Here is a 13,669-nt window from a genome sequence, read left to right on the forward strand (position 1 = left end):
ATACGAAAATAAAATGTTAAAAAATTTCTCATAAGAACTCAAGGATCTTATGAATATTTCAGAATATTCCAGTTTTAGAAACTTTAACCTAAATCTTTCCTGCACAGAGAACGTCAAACTTCTGTTTTCAAAATGATTAGTTCTGTTTGTGACTACCATAGTGCTACTTAGAATGGCTTATTTTACCATTTTGGGGAGGGACTCTAAAGTTCAGATTCTTCCTGAGATGCTTTTGCCAATCGTTGGATCCTCAAACCTTCAGCATTTTCAGTTGCATTGAGGATGTAGTGCTGTATTTGCCAATGAGAAGCAGTGTAGGGAGGGATCTTGGGATTTAGAATCTGGGGCCTGGGATCCAGACCTGGGACCATCGTTTACTAGTTTCCTGTCTTGGGCAATTTAATGTTCCTTAGCTTCAATTTTCTCATGTTTAGAACATAGAGATCAGATAGCTTACCTGATTGTATTGTTATGGAGATTAAATAAAATTCTATCTGGGAAGTGCTTTATAATCAGCAAAGCATTTTGTGGATGTTTTTCTTACTCTCAACATGTTACCTTTCTACCTTAACTGCCTTGTATGCCTGAATATAAAGTGAGCCCAAGTATAAGACAGTCTTCCATTTTCCCAATGAGATGTTTTCCTAAGAGCTTTTTTTCCCTTAGATATATAAATCTTTAGGTATGTTGATAAAAGTAACCTTGTAAGTTGCTATTTGAAAATTTTATAATTTTGGTTATATGTATACTTTATTTATTATTATTATTATTTTTTATATTTATTTTTTTAAAAGATGACTGGTAAAGGGATCTTAACCCTTGACTTGATGTTGTCAGCACCATCCTGTCCCAAGTGAGCTAACTGGCCATCCCTATATAGGGATCCAAACCTGCAGCCTTGGTGTTATCAGCACCACACTCTCCCAAGTGAGCCACGGGCTGGCCCTTATTTTTTTTATTGTTATTTTTTGTGTGTGTCTGGCCAGTAAGGGGATCTGAACGCTTGACCTTAGTGCTGCAACACCGTGCTCTAACCAACTGAGCTAACTGGCCAGCCCAATATGCATGTACATGTTAAATCATATGAAATATATTCACTTAATATTGTTTTTCACCCACTAATATATAATTAAATGATGTTATCAAATATTTTAGTGCATTTGTAACATAAATATCTTTGTCATTGTAATTACTGAAGCTACTTTGTGAGTCCTCTAGCACAGCTTTTCAGAGCACATCATTTTCACTTTCATCTAAGTTGCTTGAAAGGTAGAAGTACTTTAATTTTGTAGGTGATGCTGAATATCAGGTTAGCAAAGGCCTTTGGGCCAAGTCACCATCTATTTTTGTAAAGTTTTATTGGAAGAAAGGCATGCCATTAGTTATAAATTGTCTACTATGACTGCTACTGTAGCCAAGTTGAGTATTTGTGACCAGAGACCATATGGCTCTCAAAGCCAAAAATAATTACTGTGAGGAAGAGTTTGCTGGCCCCTGCTGTATGTGATACCCTCAGTGGAAATTTTAACTCAAACACAAAGACCTATTCATGTAACTGTATAATTATAGGATCTTTAAAGTGGTTATAGCATTATGCAACACTTGCAATAATGAGGTGCTGAATTTGTCTCTCTTTTTTGAGCCAGTTTTATCAGGTAACCTCTGAATATCCAAAACTGTCATTGGTTGAGGCTATTTTAAGCTGTCTTCTCCAAACAGTTCTTTGTTTTCAAAAACAAAGTAATTGAGGGAGCACTCCTTAAAGTGAGTGCTTATTGAAGAACTCAAATACAAGGCAACTCACTCTTTTCTGAAGGATTTTTTTTTTCTTTTTTAAATTTTGGTGGCTGGCTGGTATGGGGATCTGAACCTGTGACCTTGCTGTTATCAGCACCATGCTCTAACCAGGTGAGCTAACTGGCCAGCCCCAGAAGGATTTTTTTAAGGGAAAAATTAGCCTTAAATTTGAGCATGTATTGGTAATCTTCAGTGTTGAGGAGGAGGGATTCCAGTGGTTTCTTAGCTTCACTTTATTCCATGTATTTATTTTTTTCTGTTTTATGATTATGTCAGTGTTGTTATTGTCTCTCCAAAATTGAATGTTCAAAGCCCCAACTGTCACTGATTTAAATCTCTGGATTAGAGTGAGGTTTCTACAGACCTTTCATTAGAAATTAAGTAGCTGTAGGTCTGGGGTTGAAGAGAAATTTCCTACATGGTATGTGTACTTTCGTGCTATTTAACTTTTACCTATGTGTAGGTATTACTTTTTTTTTTTTTTTTTTTTGTAAGGCTAGTCAAATGAAGCAGTGGAAGTGGAGAAGGAGCAAAGAAATCTGTAACTGATTGTAATCGATTAATTGTAAATACCAGTGCACTTGTACCACCCTACTTTTTCAATTAATTTTTTAAAAACTGAGATAATAGTTTTTAAAAAGTTAATTAGTATTAGTTAGCAGAAGGCATCCTAGGTTCCGCTCTGACCTTGGAGCAATTAGTTTGTGACTAGTATTTGGTAAAGTATAGCAAGGGGAATATAGGGCAGAAAGAGAAGATTAATAGGCGGGACAGAAACTGCCTTTGATCACCTGCCGGGTTTCAGGGAGTGTGCGTGTCTTAGTCCATTTTGTGTTGCTAGAACAGAATACCTGAGACAGGGTAATTTATAAAGACAAGAGGTTTATTTGTTGCATGATACTATAAGCTGGAAAGTCCACGATCAGGCAGCTGCATCTGGTGAGGGCCTCAGGCTGCTTCTCCTCATGGCTGATTGGGCCTATGCAGCGATCACATGGCAAGGGAGGAAGCAAGAGAGAGGGAGGGGAGGTACCACATTCTTAACAAGCAGCTCTTGAGGGAACTAGTAGAGTTAGAACTCACTTATACACCCTCCTCCCCTCCAGGGAGGGCATTCATCTATTCATGAGGGATCCACCCCTGTGACCCAAACACCTCTTACTAGGCCCCACCCCCCAATCTGCCACATTGGGGATCAAATTTCAGCATAAGTTCTGGTGGGGCAAACGGTATTCAAACCATAGCAGATAGGTACAACATACATATCCTACCCTTGGCTTCTGAGAGAAAAATTTGGAAATATAAATCTTATTTCTAAAAAAAAAAAGAAATCTTATTCCTAAGGTATGTATAATGGAAAGATAAACTCCATACATATGCTCATAGCAGAATTAAGTGACTATGAATGTTTTTCTCTATTAATGTCCAACTATGTCTTGAAGCAAATGAAAGAAAATGAGCACTTACTAATCTGGAATTTATATAAATTTTTAATTAACTGATTTCGTTTCAACTTAAGGGTGTCACTGTGTACTCCTCTCCTCACCTCCTCTCTTATTCTATTGAACAAAATTCTAGTAGATATTATCTCTAAGTTTTTTAAAATGTGGTTAGAAATAAAAAAAATCTGAGTTTGTATTCTTAAATATTTTATAACTAAAGAGGGGTGGTACAGGAAATTGGAAGGTGGTTCTTATTCTCCAGAGTGGTAGGAAACGGCCAAATTGACTTAAGAAGATGGAAATCTAAGAATGGTTATATGTGAAAGAAATCTGCTATAAGCCCATAGTAAGCCAGAATGACCACTTCTCCTTAAAATACAGGTTTTTATTACCCAGAATTTTATGTCATCTCAGTAGCACCCTTCTCTAGGTGTTGATACACCTGCTTCCATACCAATCTGTGTAATGCAAAATAGGTGTAATTCTGCTTTCTGAGATTTCGGATAGGAAGACATTTTGGATATTTCTTTCATTTGTCAAAGAGGCCTAGTCTTGTGACACAAAGCATGATAGCTTCTGGTAGTTCTCTGGAGTAATGGGATGGGGATGTAGAGCATTCTCATTCCTGTTGTCAAACAGAGAGCTGGGGAAGATGAAGAAAGATATCTGGTTAATGATCACTAGGAGAAAAATATAGGAGCTTTATTGTTTGAGCCTAAGTATCTGATCAGAGTCCTTCCCTGAATTATAAGTATGTGACTTTGTTACAGGAGAAAATGTCCACCTTGGTTCTGGCGATGGGCAACCCAAAGATTCTGGGCCACTTCCTCAAGTGGAAAAGAAGCTCAAGTGTACAGTTGAAGGCTGTGACCGGACATTTGTGTGGCCAGCTCACTTCAAGTACCACCTCAAAACTCATAGGTGAGCAAATCCAAGATCTCATGCTTGGAGCTTTAGAACATTGATGTTTCCAGAGGAACTTGTCTCCTGAATTGACAAATTAAAGAAAAGCAGGGACTTCAGCTAACTTCTGGTTAAGATGTCTTTTTTTTTTTTTTTTTCCAAAAGATGACCAGTAAGGAGATCTTAACCCCTGACTTGGTGTTGTCAGCACCCACGCTCTCCCAAGTGAGCCAACCAGCCATCCCTATATAGGGATCCGAACCTGTGGCCCTGGTGCTATCAGCACCATACTCTCCCAAGTGAGCCACGGGCCGACCCCTAAGATGTCTTTTGTTTTTTAATAGGAAGATTTGCATTATCCCGTTTACCTCATTCTTGATAAATTTTTAATAAGACATTAGACACCTAAAAATCTTAGAGCAAGAGTTCTCTAAAAGTCTTAGAGGAAAAGTTCTCATTATAAAACATAGTTTCTTTGAGACCTTAACAAATAATAACATAAGCCTGGGTCTGTATCCTAAACTTATGAAATCAGTATTTTGAGGTGGGTAGGGGCACTAGGCACCTGTAGTTTTAACAAACTCTTTGGGTTATCCTGATGCATTAGGTTTGGGATTTAGTGTCTGCCTTGAGAGTCAATAGGAGCTTTGACTTATCATCTCTGGCCAAGAGTATTTTCAGATATTTTTGCTTATATGGTTATTTTTGCAGAAATGACCGCTCCTTCATCTGCCCTGCAGAAGGTTGTGGGAAAAGCTTCTATGTACTGCAGAGGCTGAAGGTGCACATGAGAACCCACAATGGGGAGAAGCCCTTTATGTGCCCTGAGTCTAGCTGTGGTAAGCAGTTCACTACAGCTGGAAACCTGAAGAACCACCTGCGCATCCACACAGGTATGTACAGCCCTCCAGTTTCCTTGGGCTTGCTTGCCTCTTTTTAGGGAAGGCTTAAATGGGAATAGAAGTGAAGGTCTAGGGTTGTTACTAGAACTCTGAAGATGGGATTTCTTTTTTTCAAATGCCTCTTGGCACTTTTTGATTCATTCAGTAACATTTATTGAAATTACATCTGTGTGAAGAATGGACACTGTTGATTTCTGCCTCCAAAAGCATTACATGTAGGAGGGGATATAAGACCTTCTTAGATAACAATGATATGAGGAGATATGGACAAAATGAGTCTGTTTTCAAATCTCTCTAATGAGTCTGTTTTCAAATCTCTCTGAACATTGCACAGTTGTAATTTTGGGCAGTAACATTTATTGAGTCAACAAACCATACAGAGCCTGTTTTAGGGGCTAAATGGAGTAAGGTGGGAAAAAATACAAAAGATAAAGATATAATTCCTGACTTTGAGGAATGAGCCTCACAGTTAGAGCCACAAGTAGAGGCTGGTGTTAGAGCCTCACGTGAGAAACAGAATGGAGAAGTAACTTGTTCTGGGTCACAGAGCATGTTAATATCAAAGGAGCAAAATGAGGACTCCTTGACTCTTAGTCTAAGAGTCTAAGGGTGATTTTTTTAAGCCACTTGGTGCAGCATGTGCTAGTCTCTTGCCAAAGCTTAATCACTGAACCCAGACCACTATCTTAGGATGTGTATGTAACTCTTCTCCACTTTCTTGTCACTTTCTTTGTCTCCTTTTTGCATTGCCAAAATCACAGCAAGTACAATTAAAGGGCATTTAAAAAGTGAGGCCTGAGCCAAAGCCACAAATTGACACAACCTCGGTATGTTTGGGGACAGAATAATTTTGTTCTGAGCTCTTTCTGGAGAGAATAAACTATACTTGTTGCAAGAAAGCAATTTAAATAAAAGAACAGGAAAACCATCTAGCCGAATAGATAAGGGAAGAAGTAGAGTTCATCGTGCCTTATTATTAGATTCAGTGACCTCTTCATCCTTGTGCTACTCATCTTTGTAGCATTAATACTGAACATCTTCTTAAAATGCTCTTTTACTTCAAAGTTTGACCTGACTTTCTCCTGTTTTTTTTTTCTTTCCCTCTTTCTAACTCTTGCTAGCTCTCATCCCTGTTAATCTCTTAATTGTTCACCAATTTCATAATTTCAGGCCCCTTCCTTTTCACTCATGGTACTCTCTTGTAATCTCAGGCCTCAATTTAGTCATTTCTCCCTGGATGCCTCACAGATTGAATCTCAATAACAATATAATAATAAAAGTTAACATTTACTCGTATTGAGGTACTTTAATATGTACCAGCCACACATACATTATCTCATTTAATCTTCAAGGTAACTTCATACATTATGTTATTTATTTATTTATTTATTCATTCATTCATTCATTCATTCATTTCTGTGGCTGGCCAGTTTGGGGATCTGAACTCTTGATCTTGGTGTTATAATGCCACACTCTAACCAACTGAGCTAACTTGCCAGCCCCAGATATATTTATAAATGAAGAAACAGAAGATTAGAGAATCAAGTAACTTGCCCAGCATCATGAAAATAGGAAATGGCAGAGCTGGAATTTGAATTCTGATCTGACTCCAAAGCTTTTCCGAGGATTTTATTTTTAAATGCTGACAACTCAGTTTATTTCAGGTGTCAAAATTGACCCCGAATCTTTATTAGTAGTAATGATAGTAATTTTAGTAGCTTTCTATGAGGGCTTACTATGTATCAGACACTATGTTGAATATTTAACTTGTACTTTCTCATTTAACCCTCAAAATAATCTTTTGAGTTTATATTATCTTCATTTTATAGGTAAAAAGCTGATTCTCAGAGATCTTCCCCATACTAAGTGGTAGTGTCAGAATTTGAACTCAAGATTAACTGACTTCAAAGCCCATCTTAACCATTATGCTGCATTGCCTCTTGAACCTCCTCTTCCTTTTCCTGTGTCCCTTATCTCAGTACAATCACCATCTTCTCAGTTCCTAATAGGGAGGCCATGTCCCTTAAGCCAGCCTGATACAGAGATCTCATGCCATTAGATTCTGAAGTAGGATCGTTTTCTACATCTCCTTTTTCTTTAATTCTTTAGTTCATTTTGTTAAACATTTGACCTTGTTATTACTAAAACTATCTGTTTTTCTGACATTTATTCTGTCATATGTATTAGTATATTTTATAGCATTTTAGCGACTTTGAGTTGCCTAGCATTCTGGGATAGGTGTGAGTATAAAGATATGCATTTAAGAAAGTTACAGACCGCTGGGGAATCACGAACATTAAACTGTCTGGTACAGTCTAAAAGAACAGTATCCTCTAGGGCAGTGCTGCTGCTCGTATAAGGCTCAGCTCCTGTGTTGTCACCATGCCAGCCTTGATGGCCATTTTCCGAACTTGCCTTGGGCACTCTCAGTTTCAAGGCTCTGCTCACACTATTCCTTGTGCCTGAAATTCTCTTTCGTTCTTGTCATGTTTTAAGACCAGCTCAAATCTAGCCTTTTTCAAAAAATGTTTGCAATTAGAATTCTATATTTATAGCACTTTTTTTGTACAGGAATTATATAAACGTTATTTATGATTACATTTGTCTCTCTCACACTAGTCTGTGACCATTGGAGGATAGAGACTGCATCTTTGAGTTTTTTCAGTTTTGATTTTGAAATAATTATAGATTTACAGGAAGTTGCGAATATAGTACAGAGAGTTCTGTGTGTCCTTTACCCAGCTTCCCCAAAACGTGATATCTTAGGTAGCCACAGTATAGTATCAAAATTAAGAAATTAACTTATTGTCAGCTAGTAATTACTGTCATCTAGTACACTTTATTCAGTTTCAGCCATGCAGCTTTCACTTTTAAAATAACAAATATTGTAGAAAATGAAAATTACAGAAAAGCACAAATAATTTGTAATACCACTACTTAGATATAGCCACTTTTACAATATTGTTACAGCTTTTTTGTGTACCTCAGTGACTATCTGTTTTCATTTGTTTGCTTTATAATATGGGACTATATAATGATCTATTTTGTTACCTTTAAAAAATCTGTACTTTTAAATGGACCTAGAAACTGAGTTTTAAAGAGAATCGATGTAAGGTAAAAGTCTTGACAGCATATACAAGGGTACTTCAAAAACTTTATGGAAAGATTTGTATTATCTTTTAATTCTATTTTTTCACAAAATTTTTTAAGTACCCTCATGTACTGTTAATCATGATTTCCTCAGAGGGAATGGATAGATCACTGAAGAAGAGAAGGCTCAGTGCAGCTGGAGGGGTCTGCCCTTGAGCCAGTAGGGAGAAGGAAGTATGAGGCTCAGAAGCAGCTGTTCTAGGAAAGGCAGGGCTGTCTGGTGGGCTGTATACTAGGAGATCATTGAGAGGCTGCACTTGCCAGGTAGCCCAGCTGAAATTAAACAGCATGAATCAAACAAATCAGAGTGAGTAAGTCATTAGAAACAATAAAGTTGATGGGAAAAGAGAATAATAGAAAGTTCATCAGAAGACTGAGTCTTTATCTCATTTTTTCTTTAGGAGAGAAGCCTTTCCTTTGTGAAGCCCAAGGATGTGGCCGTTCCTTTGCTGAGTATTCTAGCCTCCGAAAACATCTGGTGGTTCACTCAGGTATTAGAACCTGTGCTATTCGTAGATTTGAGGAAGAGGAAAGATAAGAGGGTAAAAGGGTGGGGTGAGGGGTGGTGGTATAAAGAAATCTAAAAAGAAACAGACTGCTCACTATAAAGGTAAATAAAACATCATCACATAATCAGAAATCAAGGCCCTTAATTGCATTGCATTCAAGGGCCTTATAATCAAGGTGGAGAATCTAATTATTGTTAGCTGAGTCACTGAGCTACTTTCTAATCTAGACCTTTTTTTGAGGAGATCAGCCAGTTCGTTTGGCACTATACTGTGTGTTTTGTAAGTTACATCAAACATGCATCCTGTTCTTTAGGAATTGACATTTTCATTTCTCTGAGGGAGGATTTCAAATCAGAAGAAAGTAGAAAGATTGATGTTAGCGGTAGCAGCACTAGTAATATTACTGCCTTCTGAGGAGGCATTAGTGATCCTGCTTCAGTCATCATTTTTGCAGAAACCATGCCTTTGGTGAATAGAACCAGAAACCCTATTGCCAAAAGTGTGGAAGAGGAGAGAGGAGTAAGACTCAGTGATCTGTTTTCTGTTTTGGACCTTTAAATTAATTCCCTATAACTCCTGTCAATTTGCTCATTCTATGCAGATGACGTGGTCTTCCCTGCTAAAAATGTCTTTTAAAATATCTGAAAATATTCTGCAACAACCAGATCTTGTAAGCTCAATAGAAAAAGCTAAAGTGATATCCTTCCTTCCCTCCTACAACAAACTCCCAAACAGAAGTCAGGTGCAGTCCAGGGAAAAATCTGTGTATTGTTAGAGGGACTGTTTCCTATGGGACATGGTAAATTACATTCAGAGTAAGGCTGGAAAGGAAGTTTAAGAAGGGCCTAGCGAGCCAGCAAGGAGAGTTTGTGGCACTTACTGAAGATACAACCTGATGAGAACTCAGCATACTGCAGATTAATCTGGCGATGATGCATAAGCTAAACTGAAACAGGAAGAGATGAGAAGACTGTTTTTTAAAATCTGGTCAAGAAGGCCTCTCTAGGGTAGTGGCGAGGAGCATGGAAAAAAGCCCAGTGGAAGAATATTCAACCCCACAATTGACTGGATATAAAGTGATGTGGAAATAGATGTAGCAAGTGAAGACTAGTGATTGAAGAAGCATGGTAGTGAAAATGAAGAAAAGTTGGCCTTTCCAGTTATCAGGCTGGTTTACGTATTTATGAGCAGGGGTTAGAAAAGTGTTGGAAGAGACAGTGATGAGTATTAAAGGGAGCTTGTAGGCTAGCCTGTAAGCTTCTTGGAGATGGGAAAATTCCTGGCACGTGGTAGGTTTTCAGAATTTGATTGACTGAGTCAATTAGAGTGATTAAAAGGATTGGGAAGTAGCAGTGAGTGAGGGCACAGCTGAGAGTAGACAGCATAACTTTTTGGTAGACCTGTTCAGATTTCATGGCTTTTCTCCAATACTGCTCAACAGTTTAAAAGCTGGGCACTGGAGAAAATGGACCATGGAAGTTATTCAGAGCAGAGACTTGCCAAAGATGAGGAGAACTCAAGACGGAGAGACTCTAGAATGGAATCAGGTAATTGTTGAAACGTCTGGCCATGGAAAGCAAAGGGAAGCCAGTACAGGAGTGGAGAGGAGGAACTGGGAATTATTCATGATGAGGACAGCAAGGAGCAATAGAGTTGGAGGGGTGTAACCAATCAGGGATGTGAATTTCAGAGTTGAGATCTTAGGGATGAAGCAGTTTTTTATACGATGACAAGTTCTAAGAAGAGGCTCCTTTTGGCTAAAGATAAGATAATTTCTTTTCCTTGCATTATTGCACTGTCTAGAACCTCCAATACAGTGTTGAATAGAAGGGTGAAAGTGGGCATCTTTGTCTTGTTCTCAGTGTTAGTGGGAAAGCATTTGGTTTTTCATGATTAAGAATGATGTTAGCTGTAGTTTTTTCATAAATGCCCTTTATCAGATTGAGGAATTTACCTTCTATTCCTAGTTTGTCGAGAGCTTCTGTCATAAATGGGTGTTGGATCTTTTCAAATGCTTTTCTTGTGTCTATTGAGATGATCATGTTGTTTTTGTAATGTATTTTATTAACATGGTATGTTACATTAATTGATTTTTGGATTTGAAACCAGTCTTGCCTTCCTAGGATAAATCCCACTTGGTCTATAGTGTTGTTTTCTTATGATGTCTTTGCCTGGCTTTTGTATCAGGGTAATACTGGCCTCAAATGAGTAGGGAAGTATTTCCTTCCCCTCTGTTTTCTGGAAGAATTTGTGTAGGACTAGTATTATTTCTTTAAATACTTGACAGCTTTCACTAATGGAGCTGTCTGTACCTAAGCTTTTCCTTGTGCTAAGACTTTTAATTACTGATTCAGTTTCTTGCTATAGATCTATTCAGATTTTCTATTTCTTCTTGGTTCAGTTTTGGTAATTCTCAACTATTGGAATTGGTCTATTGACCAGTTGACCTTGGTGTCATAACACTGCACTCTAACCAACTGAGCTAACCAGCCAGCCCTTTTTCTTGTTTATTCTAACCAAAGATTTATCCATTTTTTGATCTTTTAAATGAGTCAGCTTTTGATTTCATTGACTTTCTCTATTGTTTTTCTGTTTCATTGATTTCTATTCTAAATTTTGTTATTTCCTTTCTTCTTTGCTTTCGTTTAATTTGCTCTTATTTCTAGTTCTTAAGGTGGATGCTTAGGCTATTGACTGGTGGTTACTTTTTGCCAGGGACAGCTAGCCAGTGATTGTTACTTTTGATGCTCAAATTATGTTATCTATGGCCAAAAGGAGCCTCTCATGTTGGCTTCTGTATGCTTTTGACATGACTCATTAGTCTTTGATAGGTTCTTTGCTTTCTGGCACAAGATATCCCATGCTTGCCTCAGACTTGGAATTAGCCATTCCTCCAAGGAGTCCTGGTTCCTTTTAGAGGTAACCACAGTCTGGTTGCCATGTGTGCTCATTGTTATTAATTAGGTTGTCATTGCTTCTAGAACCTTTCAGCAGACCTTTGCCGCTGTGTTTTTCTTTACAGCCAAAATACCATGTCTAAATACCCTTTAATAATTGTTTTGTTATATTACCAGCCTGATACATAGATTTGTTTCAGTTTCTTTTTCAAGCGTAAAGGGCTTTTAAAAATTTAATTTTATTCTTTTTAATATGTAAAGTCAAAGTTAGGTATATTCAAAGAAGTACTGATTATAGTTCTGTGTCTTCACTGTGTCTTTTCCTCTTCTAAGTAACCAGTTTTGAATTCCTTTTTGGTTTACTTTTCCGGTGTTTCTTTTTGCAGATATACACAAATGCAGAGTTTTTTTTTTTTTAATATTTCCCTCCCTTTTCCCCCATACTATTTTTTTATTGAGATATAATTCACATACCATAAGATTCGCCCCTTTAAAAAAGTGTGCAATTCTGTGATTTTTAGTATATTCATAGTTTTGCAACTGTCACCACTATCCAATTCCAGAACATTTCATCATCCCCAAAAGAATCCCCATATCCAGGAAATGATTAAAAATAATAATAATAAAAGGAATCCCCATATTTGTTAGCAGTCACCCCTCATTCCTCTCTTCTTCTAGCCCCTGGCAACCATTAATCTGCTTTCTGTCTCTATGGATTTGCCTATTCTGGACATTGCATTTGAATGAGATCATGCAATTGTGTGGCATTTTGTGACACTCCTTTCATTGAGCATATGTTTTCAGTGGTCATTAATGTCGTAGCGTATATCAGTACTTCTTTTTATGGCTGAATAATATTTCATTGTATGGATATTCCACATTTTGTTTATTAATTTGTCAATTGATGGATTTGGGTTGTTTGCCATGATTCAGCTGTTATGAATAATGCTGCTGTAAACATTTGTGTGTAAGTTTTTGCATGGATAAATGTTTTTGTTTATCTTTAGTGTATACCTACAACTAGAATTGCTGGGTTGTATGGTTACTCTCATTTAACTTTTTGAGGAACTGCCAAACAGTTTTCCAAAGTGGCTGCACCATTTTACATTTCCACCAGCAGTGTATGAGGGTTTCAGTTTCTCCATGTCTTTGCCAACACTTGTTTCTGTCTGTCTGTGACAATAGCCGTCCTGGAGGTTATTACATCCTTTTTTTTCTTTTTCTTTTTTTTTTTTTTTGTCGTTTTTCGTGACTGGCACTCAGCCAGTGAGTGCACTGGCCAGTCCTATATAGGATCCGAACCCGTGGCGAGAGCGTCACCGCGCTCCCAGTGCCGCACTCTCCCGAGTGCGCCACGGGCTCGGCCCCTCCCTTTTTTTTCTTACAAAAGTAACATACTATATATAGTTCTGTACTTTTTTGTAACCTAACAATATATCCTGTGCTCACTCCATATCAGTGTATAGAATAGTTTTCCTTATTCCTTTTTATATCTTCATAGTATTCCATCATGTTTATATTCCATAGCTTTATTCATTCAGTCTGTGATTATTATTTGGGTTGTTTCCAGTCTTAACCATTTTAAGTAATGCTGCAGTGAATAACCTTGTGAATAGATTATTTCATTATTTAAAAACATTTTTTTTGATGGCTGGCCAGTGAGATTATTTTTCATTTTGCCACACTGTAGCTTTGGGACAGATTTCTAGAAGTGGAATTCCTAAATCAAAGGGCCAATGCATCTGTAATTGTTCTAGATACTGTCAGATTCTCTGCCATAGAAACTGTAGTCTTTAGTATTCCCATTAGCAACGAAGATTGCTACACAATATTTTTATCAATTATAAATATGTGCCCAGCATTTACAAATTGGGAGATTTTACTTAAAAATCCTCATTTCCAGCTTCTCTTGGGGGGAAAAAATCAGTGAATCTGGCAGTATGTTAAGGCCTCATTCCAAACATGGCAACGGTCGGCTAGAACTGAATAATAGCTGCCCCTTTCATGGGGAAACTCTCTAGGTTGCTATGGCCCTACCTGGCCTTTTTATTTGCTTTTGCTACCTACCA

The 13,669-nt window shown here is 37.6% G+C and overlaps 1 protein-coding gene across 2 annotated transcripts in view; it reads left to right on the top strand.

Annotated features, from left to right (window-relative positions):
• Nucleotides 1–13,669, top strand: part of ZNF410 (zinc finger protein 410) — a 35,464-nt gene that overhangs the window by 11,884 nt on the left and 9,911 nt on the right. For both annotated transcript variants that reach the window (XM_063091386.1, XM_063091387.1), the window contains exons 6-8: nt 4,010–4,160; nt 4,854–5,035; nt 8,596–8,685. In XM_063091386.1, the coding sequence (XP_062947456.1) occupies nt 4,010–4,160; nt 4,854–5,035; nt 8,596–8,685 (423 nt within the window). The remainder of the gene's footprint in view (nt 1–4,009; nt 4,161–4,853; nt 5,036–8,595; nt 8,686–13,669) is intronic.

The sequence above is a fragment of the Cynocephalus volans genome, chromosome 3 (genome assembly GCF_027409185.1).
Source record: "Cynocephalus volans isolate mCynVol1 chromosome 3, mCynVol1.pri, whole genome shotgun sequence".
NCBI lineage: Eukaryota > Metazoa > Chordata > Mammalia > Dermoptera > Cynocephalidae > Cynocephalus > Cynocephalus volans.